The following is a 14616-nucleotide window of genomic DNA, read 5'->3' on the forward strand; positions in this document are numbered from 1 at the left end:
TTATTACATTGATAAAATATTATTTTAAAAGGAAGACCATAATATATTCATTCAAAACTAGGCTGTTAAGCATATATATTTAAATTCTATATTTTTAATATACATGAAAGAAAACTGTATTTTACAAATAGCTATTTTTAACAGACCTTATGAAAAACATGTTTAAAAATAACTGCCAAAATCTGCCTCTTAAATTTACAATAAACCCTTGCTGCACTGAAGATATCTTTCTTAAAAGCCAAAAATATCTAAGTCAACAGTTGAGTCCACACCAAACCCTACTGAAAGTAGTAGTGACATAAAAATGTAAAAGCACTGTACAAAGTACAGCTTTTGTTTGTCTTAATCCTGTAAATATTTGTATTTGTTTTAAAAATGTTTTATAAAAACTGCAGTTGCTGAACTTAACATCCTTCCCTGTCTGTGGAAAAAAATGAGCCACTGAAATTATCTCTCTACTAAAATGTCTCCTCTTCTGAATGTGAATCTTCTGTTATAATTCAAACGGAATTTTACCACCTATTTCAATGTGAGCAGGACTGAAAGTTTTCTTCAGCATATCACTGTGTAATCCCTCTATACTCTCTCTTGGTTTCCCCCTTAGTTTCATAATGCAAAACATTACAAAATCTTTAACACATTAACTGAAGAAATCAGAACTCAACTACTTCAGCTTCTGAGGCTGGTGTACGGATTAGTTCCTTGTAAAACTGAGTGTTCGATTAAACCAAAACCAATTGCAAATAACGCTGCATGCTTTTTAATCAACATCCCTTTCTCTCTCTTGCTTCCTTTATAGCCCCTTCTGGCATTTCTTCTGGAACGAGCTTTTTAAGAAGGTGCGGTATCCTGGATCATCCACATATTCATTCCTAAAGCGGGAACTCAATACTCTCTGCCTCTTCTTCTCTCCCAAGATAATATCTGCTCCATAAAATGTGTCTTCAAATCTCATGTCAGAGGCTGTAGACTAAAACCACACATTAATTACACATACAACTCCATAGAGGCCATCACATTCTGACGTATTTTAGACAAGTTACATGGAATTTCAGATGTATTTCACTAGATCACATGAAGTTAGCGACATTACTGACCATGCATTTACACCTGTTTTCAGGAAAATGTCTACATATCAAATACATATTTTAAATGCACATTTAAAATATAATTTTGACTTTTTCATATTTTGCATGTACATCATTTAATTCTCTAAGTCTGTAGCGTTCCTTAAAAACATGTGACTAATACCAGCTGTTAGTTTTTATTTTATCCAGAGGTCATAGAATCACTCTAACTCAAGGTGCAAAACAGCCACATGGAAGCGATGCAATTGTTGGTCAGGTTTGATCCTTGCAGTGTCAAGTATTATCCAGCTTTTTGTGCTACTCAGAAAAGTTTTAAGTGCAAGGTACTATGGCACGGACCTCTGAAAAGAAACCTGCATACTTACTAATTTGCAAAGAACTGGAGTCACAAGTTCCATCGTTTGTCAGCAAACTTAAAACAGTTCCGAATCAACTGAACAAAGCAGTGGGACAGCAAACAGCAACCCATTTGGGAAAAAACAGCAGCAGAAATTTTTGGACCAACTTCCACTACTGGAGTCATGGTAAAATTCCCAGGATTAGCCAAAGCATCATTTAGAAGGAATTGGAGTCATTTATTTCAAGAGGTGAAAACAATACCGTAAGTTCTCTTAGTTTGCACTGTCTTCAGCATGAGGAGGGGAAGGAGGTATTGAGCGTACCTTGAGGACTAAGCTACATATTTATAGAGTTCGAGGCAGTAGCAGGACATCATGCAAAGCTCTGAACACAGGCTGTGGTTTGTTTTGTTCAGTTGACCAAATTCAATGTTTTTAACCTGTACTTTATTCTTCTATGAAGTTAATGGTGTCAAATAAAAAAAAAAATATTGATCAATAAAAATTCCATTTTAAGAATAGCACGAATGCAATTGCATTTGTATTGTTATCCTTAGTGAAATGCAACAGTTTACATTCTAAAGAACACTCACTTAATTATAAATACTTTTTACACATCAATTCTAAAACAAAAAATGGTAATGAAATGCTTTCTGAGAAGAATGAAAAATCCCACTGAATATAGCCAGATGCTTCATTTAACATTTTCCAACACACCTATCTTAACCCTAGGTGGTCAGGACACTGAAAGATGCGTGCACTTATCCCAAATGCATTGACAAAAAGGTGTCTTAGCCAAGAATATTTGAGCACTGCACCTCCCATTAGAAAGAGCTGTCCTAGTCTTACTCTATTCTTTGACTAAAACAGGGCATCCTGCCAGTGAACACTCCCTCAGCAGGCTGACAGCCTCACGTTTCTCTTTCTCTCTTCCTTTCCCAGCTTTAACTGTCCCTTTCACACATGATGCCAATCCTCTCCTTTGACATGAGTCTAGCTTCTGAAATAGACAGCATCTATGTTGGTATTGGCTGCAGAGAACTGGATGAAAGGAAATGATGATAATAATGATGATGGCAGCTGCATGTGGCAAGAAGCATAGAAAAGGAAAGTCAGGCTGAAACCTTCTTCAGCTACCTCTCCGTGTAATGCTATGTTAGTTAGTCCACCAAACTCATCTAAGCCGATGTATTCTTGAAGAATCAAATCTACACATCATTCCCCTACAACTCCTCACACTCAGGTCTCAAAAATCAGCTAATTAATGTCACATAACAGATGTGTGAACACGTAATGTGTATGTGCTCACCTCCCTGCATCAATGAACAATATACTGCACATTGCTCTCCTTTTTAAAGCTTTACTGAAAATATTCTTTAAATAAGAGGGAAATTTTTATTTAGAAAAGTGAATTATTGTTCTCAAATATGACAAGGTTTTTGCATCTTTATGCATGGTTTAACAGGTTAAGAAAACTAACATTTAACTTGCAATGCGGTTTTGAACAAACAACTCTAAAATAGAACATAGACATGAGAAGAACATGGTGCTCTTCTGAGTAGAGTTGGTAATGGATTGAGTTGCAAAATATTTAGCATTGAATACAAAGATAGGTAACAGCAGCCATCTTGTCTCCTCTGACAACTGTATAGCATAACTTGTCCTTCTCAAACTTTGTTATGCTTTTTATGAACCTCGAACTTTTCCACATGACATACATACAAATGACTAACTGGTGGATGTTGTTTGAAACTGCAGGAAACTCAAAAAATATAGTGAAGACTTAGTTTTAAACCAAAGACTAGTGAAATGCTGATGAGTCCTGCCAGTGACATTAATGAGTTCTGATCAGGTACTTTGTTTCTTAGAACTAGTTAGTTGCATTTTTATTAAATTCAATGCTTTTAAAATCACAAAGCTCTAAGAACTTGGAAAGTTTTAAAAAATGTATACACACTATAAGCATACTGAAAGAACAGAATGACTGTCAATTTAGAAGTTTTACTAACTTCATGATCTGACAGATGATCTATCAAGATGTCCCTTTTAGGAGAAAAGAATTATGTTTGATAACAGCACTTGCCTGTACTGGAAAAGCAACTAACCATACTCACTAGCAAATGGACACTTGTGCTAATTGTTGTGCTGATTTAGCCAGTCATATTAGTACAGGCTTCACAAAATATTTAGCCAATTAAAACTGAAAATCCAGAATAAAGTCAAGTATAGTGCTACTGGCATTTTGAGTATATATATATATATATATATATACTATAAAGTTATCATTAGCAAATACTCACAAAACGTGCTTTTACTCTCTTAGGAAGCTCTTCATCTAGTGTATAGATCTCTTCTCTCTTCATCACTATTTGAGAACCATCTTCAAATTCAACCTAATTGAAAAAAATGGGTATTTAAAAATAAAATCATATTTTAACTCTCACAGGAAGTTTCTGGGAATGTCTCCAGACAAAAATATATGTGCAAACACAGAAGATTATATACAAATATTTTGCTATTTATTTTAGTAAGGTGAAATTAGGATATAACATAAAAAATGTTATTTCTTAGGAATTGCAACACATTCCTAAGTTGAAAATAATATGTAAGCAAAGAGACTTCAAAATCAACACTGACATACATACATGTATTAGATTAGCAATGTCGAGCAGTAACAACACAGACAACATTCTTTTGTGGGAGTGACATATTACAATGTCCTTGTGCCATTTATATTTGCCTCTGATTTTTTACTTGCTTGTAAAAAATAAAAAAATAATTTTAACATCCTGTGCTTCAAGGTTGAGGAAGACCATGTCAAAAGAAAGTACGTATGAGTGACAACTAAGGAAATACCAGTTAACAGAATTTTATTGAATCTGATGGAATTCTTTAAAATGCTCAGTTCAGAAGATGAAAAGCTTTATCATGCTTAGGTTTAGATTTAATCCAACATGAACCCTCTTAGCAGAAAATGAGAAAGGAAATGTAACTAGGTGTTGGGAATGTTAAAATGCTGAGGCTTTGAAGCATTTAAGCCTTTTCAGTAGCTGCTTCTTTTTTTTAATATTTCATCTAACAATTGTGAATTTCACCTATTATCTATGACTGCAGTTTTAGTTCCCACAGAAACTGTACTTCAAAGTTTGGTGTAAACTTAAAAGAAGTCCGACTCCACATCCTTAGGTGACTTAATGAGTATTTATGAATGACAACAGTTTTAGCCTGGAAGAATAAGCCCAACTACATACATAGGAAAACATTAACTTAGCAAAAGTATTGTCATAGATAAAACTGGAAAAACCATATATTTGAACTTGTAAATGGACTGGGTTTTCCATTCTCAAAAGTCAGCGTACAGATCTATGAACTATTAACTTCTTTAAAAGCAATTTTTTTACAGCAATTTAACAGGGATGCACAGATCTGGAATGCATTTAAAATACACAGAGCACAGATGGACAGTGAAGTCACAAAAGTCATCCTTGATCCTCTCTGTTCCTGTTACTAACGCCATAAGCCTAGTCTGGTAGTAGTATGTTAGAGGAACTTAAAGGTCAATTTGGCTTAAGCTTGTTTAATAAAATTACGGCAATTTAGGTATTTTTCACTAGGATATAGGAGCAGCCTTTCTGCTTTTCCTGCTCCTTATTGCACAAAATATTTGGTAATACGTTTTTGCACAATATAGTTGGTAATAATATTTTTTGCATCACTGGTGAAAGAACTGGGCAGGAAAAGAAGTGTGCCAGCTCCATGAGATCAGAAAACCACCTCCTGAATTGGCAATCTTTTTGTTTTTACTGGTAGTGTACAGCAGCAAGGAACTGCTTCAAACCACAGAATCTGGCATGTTTGCAGTATGAAATATATTGAACATTTACAATGAAGAGTAACGGGAAGTTCTTCAGCTATAACTCAGCATACCACACTGGAAATAAATTTGCTATACTCTTAAAGGCAAACACAACAAGAGCTCCTCTAAGACTTTCAATAGTATGATTCATGCAAAATATAAACCCACCATCTGTAATAGCTCAAATTTAATCCAGACTTCAGATACTACATTTCAAATAATCAATTTTATCCAGTAAGTTATTTTATTTGGACTTCTGCTGCTTCTGTGTCTGTGTAGTATGCTGTTCTCTCCATGAGATTTTCTTTTATCAGGACATCATATATTAAAGGGTCAGCTGAAATTGTTAGACGGCTATTAATAGGGTGAATGGATAATGTAATCATCTCAAATGAAGCTCAAAAATAAACAGTGAATGTCAATACCAAATATTATCAAGATACCAAACACAGATCACATTAACAATTTCACTTGAACACCTGCTTCATTTGGCACGTATAACTCTGCTTAGGGATTGTGTAGGCTACTAGGTCGCGAATGTCAAACTGAATGACGCAAATACTGGTGCACTGTGTCATAGCTCCTGCAGGCACAAGTACTGTCATATTTGTTACATGTCTCATAAACATGAGGAAAATTCACAGATTTATCCAACTAGAACACATTTTCCTTATTAGATCATAATACTAACTTCTTGGAGTCCTTTTCAGTCTTTCCTTTTGTCATACCATCTAAGAGATCACAAAAGATTTGATAAGAGAATCTCAAGGCTGCAACAGAGATCTCACAACCCAGAAGAAGAATGGAGTATGTGTATGCACGAGTCCTGGGAGCTATCAGACAGGCTGTGCAGAAAGACCAGAGGAAAAACTACTAATGTGTCTTGAAGTTAGCCTTGCACCCTCCATGTAATAGACTTTCTGTAATCTGTGGCTGTGTTCCGGCAGCCTCCTCTCCTGTCCTACAGATTGAAGTACTTGTTCATCTCCAAAGTCCTATGCAGTGCAATCTGGACTCCCTCTAATCTTTCATCTTTGCTATTTCCCCTTTGAAAGGGGTTGTTATGTGCCGTTTACAGTAATCTCCCGTGATTGTTTTGCTGGGGAACTCCAAACCTTGCTGAACCTCCACACGCTAGTTTGTTTTCCTTAACTAAACTGATTTCATCATGTTGTCCAAAAGGTCTAAAACCAGACAAAAGAAGTTTGTTCTGACTATGTCAGATTCCTTCAAATATGAAAGATAAAAATATTCATCTAATTTACCTCACAGCATTCCTCAGAAGACCAGCTGTTTAGAAGATTAAATTATTTGAAGATTAATGTTACTATAGAACAATAATCTTTATATTTTATAAAGAACTTTTCACCTTCACAACATAATACAGCTGCTAAATATAAGGGAAGAGGTAAGATTTAGAGACTAGCTCAAGGGATCAGGCATTTGAGGACTTGAGTTCGACTCCAAGTCATTGGCAAAATGAGAAGGTCAATGCAGCAAGTCATTTAGCCTCCCTGTGCCTTAATTTATCTGCAGATATAATAGTAAATTTGCCATTTTCGTAGAGTAATGTGAGGCCTTCAGATGAAAAGAGTTACATAAGTGAAAATGATTATATATATATAAATGAAATATACCTAGATTCTCATTCTTTCAGAAGTGCTATTATTATTGTGATTGTTTTATTGCAGTTTCTACCATTCACCTGGGTAGTCAAAGCTGCTGACTGATTTTTCTCAAAGGCATGTACATAAAAAAACAATTATTGTGTCTCTGAAATCAGAAGTCAGCTTTTTAGCCTTGCCTTCAGTGTTCAGTTCCTTTTCACCTTTGCTGAGGATAAAACGCTCCTTAGATTATGTGTTAATTAATTCAAAAGTGCCTCAGACAAATGAAACTGCAGCTATTTATGCTCTTCTTTTTAGTGTCCTGCCTTCCATTCTTCTACAGAATGCCTAAGGTTCATGGTAGTCACACACCAATACTTAATTTTACATCATTAATTGTATAATTACCTGACATCAAATAGAAGTAAATAACCTGAAGAATATAACAAAAGTTATCTTTCAATCTTAATATTCCACCTGTTCACCTGTGTTATTAAATAACCTGTTTTCTAAATTTTATAAGAACAGGTGAAACCTCAACTCCCAAAGAGTGCACACCACTTATTAATGGTTTAGAGAGCTTTATTTATTAGTTTAAATGCATTAGCAGTTACAATAAAAGTCCACACTCCAGCCTTTTGCAGCTTTGAAGGTGTGGCTGGCCATTCTAATGCTAGAGCCAAATGAACTATTTGCAATAAAGACATCTAAAAAACAGGCACATGGTAATGAATATAGACACTCACCTGATACATGTGAGCTGTGTTTGTTCCCAGATACTTTGCACCATACAGCTTTCCATCAGGCCACTTCACTTGGACAACCTCTCCTTCCGCAGGTGGGCCCAGCCTTAGGCAATCTCTGCTCTATTTACAAAGAAAGATGGATTCTCAAATCAGTGAGTGAGCCACTACACCTTCAAGTTACCAGTAAGCTGCTTTTTACAATTATGTAATTGGAGGAGATTTATCACCATGTGTATTTCGAGTTTTACAATCCTGCTGATGGGCTAACAGAAGATACTGTTAGCCTTTATGAAAATGACATACTGACCAAAGAAAAATTCTCTTTACAGCCTGATGCTGCATTGGCAAGGCAACATATGCATAAATCTGACAGCTATCAGCAACTGTTATGCATTTCCCCCAAAATTAATTTCCATCACACATTGAAAATAAAGATCACAAAAGTGCAATTGCATAAATGCAACACGTTCTCTTTTACATATTCAAGTAACTCATGTTTTGTTAACCACAGCACATTTTTGCTAGATGCTAACTTTGCTGACTGAAACATACCCTGATGGCTGAAACTATAAATGGTGAGAATGCCAATGAGTTTTTTTGCTTAACTGATGGAGAAACACTGAAAGAATCCAAATGCTTACAAAAGGCTTACAAAGAAGAACTAGGTGGGATTTTTCTTCAAAAGATATGTTTTTGCTGTGTTTTGGCCAAATTTTGTGCCTGACTTGTTGAGCGTGTCAGTTCGTGCTTGTCGCAACATATCCTCGTTACTGTTTCTTTTGTCCGTTATGACTCAGTATGACCTAAATGACTGATTTGCTGACCACACCCCCATAACAACAGCTGTCCACATGAGGAAATGAACAAAGGACCAGAAAAGGATTGTGTCAGGTCTGTGCTCACCAATTCTTTGGAAGCTATCTGCCAAATACTCACCCCAACAAAGACATCTATACTTTGTACTGACTACATCACAAGACTTGTCATGGAAATTAGTGCTAATTCAGTGGCATACTCCTAGGTGTGAGAGGACATGCTTGGTGACCATGTTATCTGAGCTCACTGCTAAGAGGTCTAGACTGGGAAAAGAAAAGATAAAGCCAAGGACTCAGGTACAAGGACTCAGTGACAAGGTCCTGCAGGCCCTGGTATTATCTCAGGTTGCTTCAGTACTATTACCATTTTCAAAGTCTCAGATTTACATAGAATAATTTACAAAAATACTGTATTTTTTTAGTTCGACAGTTCACTTCTAAGAGAGGCCAACAATCATCAAGACAAAGAACTCAAAATGTGGGAGCAAAAATGCACCACAATGATCCTTAGTGAGACATTGCCTTCTTACAATATCATGCTAACCAAATCCAGGCTTTATAAACTGCTTTTTAATCACATGTAACTTAATCCATTAATTTGATTGAACACATGAGAAAAGAAATGAGAAGCTGGATTTTCACAGAAACACACTCTCCTGCATGACAATACTGTCTCTGTCATCCCTCAGGTGCTGTGCCAAGGGGACAGCTCTAAAATATGCCCTGTGTGTTTGCCTGGCTGTCCTGACCCCGACTGAGACAGAGTTAATTTTCTCTCTAGTAGCCAGTATAGTGCTGCGTTTTGGATTTAGTATGAGAATAATGTTGATAACACACTGATGGTCTACACTAAGTCAAGGACTTTTCAGCTTCTGAAAGATGCACCAGAAGCAGGGACAGCACAGCCAGGACAGCTGGTCCAGGCTGGCCAAAGGGACGTTCCTGGCCATATGACGTCAGGCTCCGTACAGAACTGGGTGAGCTAGCCGGGAGGCGGGATCTCTGCTTGGAAACAGACTGGGCATCAGACAGTTTTCTTTTCCTTTCACATTTGGTGAGCAATCGCATATGTGCATCACTTGTTTTATATAATATAATTACAGTTACATATACACACACATATATATACATTGTTATTGTTATTACTATCATTATTATTCTCTTCCTTTGTTATCCTATTAAACTGTCTTTATCTCAACCCATGAGGTATTTTGTCCATTTTCCTCCCCATTGCCCTGGGAGGGCAGGGGTGAGCGAGCGGCTGCGTGGTGCTTAGTTACTGGCTGGGGTTAAACCACACACAGCAAAGGTTGCTGTGACAGGCACAGAAAGATGGATCCTTTCAACTTCACCATATATTTGGGGTAGTAGGTGGTATTACTGTATTACCCTTCCTAGTATTTCCAGAAGAGGCAGGGGGAAAGGGGAAAAAGATTCCAACAGTGGAATAATTATGACTTCTCAGGGAACAGGGATTGCTAAATACTATCATAGCTCTGACTATAAATTAAATGAGACTATGTTTTTAATGCTCTCTTCCCAGTGATGACTGTCAAGATAGTTATTGTTGTTATCATACTTTTTCCTCTATTTATTGCTAAAGTGCAAAAAGGAGTCTTGGGTAAGTGTCTTGAACCAAACTTTTAAAATGCATCATGGAAGATAGCAGATTTCCTGAAAACAATCTATCAACAATGTCAAGCCAAACATTAATTTTCCAAGAACAAAAGCCCAGCATGAATTGCTCCCTTTGCACCTTGCACAAGAAGAAAATCTCACAGCTTCTCTAGGATAGCTAATGGAATTGCTCATATGGAAAATTAGAGTTCTCATGCAAATAACTAGACAAATAACAAGCCCATTCTTCATGTATCACCACAATGTCTTAGTCTATGGAACAATGTTTGAGAAATTCGTACTAAATAGTTTTTGCTGATTTCTGCCAGAATTCCTACCTTTTATTTTCATATTATATAACCATTTTAGAGATTATCTTTTTACTGCAAAAATAATTCTTATCATTTTCTTCTGGGGAATAATTAGACCCATTTCTTAGTCTGACAAAATTGCAAAAATGCAACCTCACATTTCTCAGTCATATAATGAAAAGTCAGACATCAAGATATGGCAATCCTTCAACATTCCCATATATCAGCTGTAAATAACATACAGTGTGAGCCCAATCTACATTCAGATTGCAAACTGTGTACATTTCCTGTACAATTACATAATATATTTTCCTCTTCACACAAATGGACAAAATTGTGCCTATCTGTACTGAAAAACATATTCACTTAAGTGACCAATTTCACATTCTAGCTGTTTCACAGCTCAGAGCCCCAGCTCCAAGCATGGTCAGCTACAGAAGTTGCTCAGGGACATGTCCAGTTGGGTTTGTGTATCTCCCAGGATGAACACTTCACCACCCCTCTGGGCAACTAGCCCAGCATTCAACAACCCTCACAGTGAAAAAGTCTTTTCTTAAGTGAAGAAAAATTCCATGTTAAGGAATTTCCTGTATTTCAGTTGGTATCCGTTGTCTTTCATCCTGTCACTCTGCACCACTGAGAAGTGTGTGGCTCTATCTTCTTTACTTCCCTCATCAGGTATTTATACACTTGGATACAATCTTCCTGAGCTGGGTTTGTCTCCTATGCTGTCAGGAATTCTTGTGTGCAGCACCACAGATAAAGCAGATTTTTTTGCTGTTTTTCTCTTCTGATATTCCTCTGTTTCTGTCACAGAGGTTGGACAATACTATGGTTCATTAAGGCTACACAGAGCAAGTATCAAGTAGCAAATCCAGTTGCAGTGGCAGGGTTGTGATGGTTGACACAGACTAGGAACAAATGTGGAGCCACACTAAGAAAGAAAAGGGAGGAAGTCTGCATCTGAAACAGGTGCCCAGGAAATGTGAAATGTAATTTGAATACAGCCACTGACACTTGAAGAAAATGTCTTAATTTTTAAAAAGTTTTAAAAAAGATGTTCAAATGCTTTCCTAAATCAAGGCTAAAAAGCATAGGTATTCTGGTCTAAGTTGAACTTATGAACTATTGAGACTATTCTCCAATACTGTCAGAAACTGTATTCTCGGACACCTGCAATTTTATTTTGACAATGTTTTGTCTGGCAATTATGTTATTAATTCAGCTATTTCAAATTCAACAATTATTTTAGAAATAAGAATATAAGAGCCCTTGACTTCTTCTAGGTTTGATCCAAAGGAGTCACTCTGAACACAAGTATCTTTAGTGAATTCAGACAAAAGAGATGGTGCAATCCTTGAAGTCAAAAAGGCTAAACTGGCTCATACCATCAGGCACTGGCTAAAAGAAACCTGCAATTCAATTTAATAGTAGAAAGGATACTGCAGTCTTTCATGATGAGATTGTAGTAGGAAACGATGAAATTATTCTGTGACTACAAATATCAGTCAATGTTAATTTACAGAGTCTCCAGTCTGACAGAAAGCTAGATAGAGAGGAAATCTTAGAAAGGAAAATATTGGCATGGCCAAAGTAGAATATTTGAGTATTTAATGAAAAGCAGTAAGTTTTCAGTTTGAGGGATTTTTCTGCAGTGAGGAAGGCAGGAGTTGAACAAATAAGACCTAGAGACTGCAATATATTATTTAATAACAATTTTATTTTTTTTTAATTCTTTTCAGGTTAAATACATGGAAAGAAAAAAGCTCTCAGAAAGATTTCTGAATATTCTGAACACACAAAACCCCCACCATTTCATTCTTCCTGAATCTAGAAGCATGAAAAGTTTTTCATTAGCTAGTACAATGTTCTCCCTTTCAACGGTCAGCTTATAGCTCAGTGTTTGATCCTTCAGAAGCTTAAATGCAACCAATTCCTTCCAAATCTGAGTCAGTCTTTGGTGAATGTGCAGTGTGATTGGTGAAGGGATCAATTAATGCCTTTAAGTAATGTTCATAAGGTTAATATTGTATTTAATATCATAGCAATAACATTGGTTATTGTATCTCAAGAATTTGTCTGAAAAGAGGAAAATGTGGCCCACATTGGCATCTTTTAGAGGAGGAGGTATAAACCCAACAGTAGTCCAATATTTAAAATTGTTGCTAGAAAACAATCACATTCAAATGGAAAAATGCCAATACTTATCTATTCAAATCAGGGGGCAACTTGGCCAGATCACAAGGCTCTTGTTAATTGTTTTGATGATGTGATACTACCCTGACTCAAGAGATGACTCACAGCTGTGCTCCTACAGTGGGCTTAATAGGAAAGAGGATAATGGAACATTGCAAGGTAAAAGATGTTTGCAATCCCTAAGTAACAGTGTGAAGACCCTCCTCTACAGCTGATGAATATTACTGGAGGCCAGTTTTCCCTGAACATAGCCCTAAAACATTTATATACATATATATATCTATAACAATACAATGAAGATTGACATTGCTTTTTCCTTGTGTAAAAAATTAATGCCAAAAACTTGGAAAGATATTGAAGGAAAATCAATCTACGGTTTACAGTATTAAGTGGAAATATTGTCTGCAAGGACAATATTGTCTGTTCACTCTTGAAGTTTACTCTTATTCACCACTAACCTATCTGAATAAACATAAATTCTTCCCTTACAGCTGCACTGTTTTACAAACTTGAGGTTTACATTCATAAACTGGCACCATTTAAAGTAATTCTTTAGACATGCAGAGTAGCCTTTTTCTTTTCTGAACCATTTCATTCTTCTGGAACTTGTTAAATAATTTTCAAATTATTATTATTTTTCAAATCACTATGGTTTAGACTGTATTCAAAACACAGTATTTTTGTTTGTTTAAATTGTGTTCAAATCACAGCATTTTTCTCAATGTCACTTAGCAAAAATTTCTGCATCTCCTCTGCATTCCTGGGATTTACTTGCTGATTTGCTTTGTTTCCAAAACAAAGCACAAAAGGCCTCATTATTTATTCAAATTTTTGTCAAATACCATTGCTGGTATAATTGACAAAAACAATACAGGGCTAATGTAGTTAAGTGTGGCTCTTGCAACAAGTTTTGTGAGCTAGCACATACTTCTAATCCTGTTTTTGCTGTATGGCTCTGTAACACAGCAACAGAATGAAATACATAGAAATTGTATAAACTATTTTACTTAATAGTTAAAGGAATGGTATTTACACAGAACCTGATAGGTATTATTCTTCCTGGGATGCTATCAGTTTAAAGACTGTTTAAATGTTAGCTTAAAACTACTATTTGTGACAATTATTTTAGCTGAATATATTTTTCATCCTTTGAAGTTATTCATTATTTCTCTGGCATGTGACATCAAAACCCTCCAGAAAGATATATTCCCATCAATCAACAGCAGTCTTCCAGGAAGACTGTGTAAGAATCCATTTTGTTGTGCTGCTGCGGCTTTCTCTATCAGAGGGCTCTTGTGAATCCCACTATGTTGTTGTCACACAACTTGGCAAGAAGGAATGGCAAAAGACAGAGGTAAGCAGCAGCCTGGCTTCAGCCCCCCAACATGCCTGGCGATACAGATCCTTTCCATATCGTTCCATCCCTGATGCAAAGGGGCCATGGCACAATATTGTAATCCTCCTCCTGGCAGACTGAAAGCTGATAATCTAGCCCTGAGGTTTCAAAGATCAAAGAGAAACAGATACTAAAAAGACGAACTAGAGATAAATCACTCTGTAATTGCAATAAACCTGGCCTTCCTATTCTGTGTAGCCACATATTTTTTTACTATCACTCATCTTGCGTCTGTTTGTAAATTTATACATATTGTTAAAATCAAACCATGAAATAGAAACTGTCCATTTTCTGTCATTCCCCACATTGCTTAAATCCATTAGAATGCCTCAGACCTTAGTATTGGTCTATCCAACCACAAGTTGCATGGAGCAAACCAAAATATTGACCCATTTGGGCTTTTATCCTAGGAATTCAATGGTTTCTGAAAAATAACTTAAAATTCATGCATGGTCTCCGAAACCGAGTAACCAACATCTCTATCCTCTTATTCTAGAGGAACTGAAATTCATTTCACAGCAAATTCAGTTCATAGCACATTCATTTCAATTTGTTGCAAACAAGCATTCTGGTATTAATCACAAAATTAAATTACCTCTCACAACACAGACAAAACACACTAACTACATCTGATTTTCACTGATAA

General features: G+C 36.1%; 1 protein-coding gene across 8 annotated transcripts in view; it reads right to left on the reverse strand.

Moving 5' to 3' along the window:
* Positions 1–367: 367 nt before the first annotated feature.
* Positions 368–14616, reverse strand: part of KDM4C (lysine demethylase 4C) — a 274177-nt gene continuing 259928 nt past the window's right edge. For all 8 annotated transcript variants that reach the window (XM_075741245.1, XM_075741244.1, XM_075741239.1 and 5 more), the window contains 3 exons: positions 7636–7755; positions 3727–3819; positions 368–970 (listed from right to left, as the gene is read on the reverse strand). In XM_075741245.1, coding sequence (XP_075597360.1) covers positions 794–970; positions 3727–3819; positions 7636–7755 — 390 coding nt within the window. In that variant the 3' untranslated portion in view covers positions 368–793. The remainder of the gene's footprint in view (positions 971–3726; positions 3820–7635; positions 7756–14616) is intronic.

This window comes from Balearica regulorum, chromosome Z, assembly GCF_011004875.1.
Source record: "Balearica regulorum gibbericeps isolate bBalReg1 chromosome Z, bBalReg1.pri, whole genome shotgun sequence".
NCBI lineage: Eukaryota > Metazoa > Chordata > Aves > Gruiformes > Gruidae > Balearica > Balearica regulorum.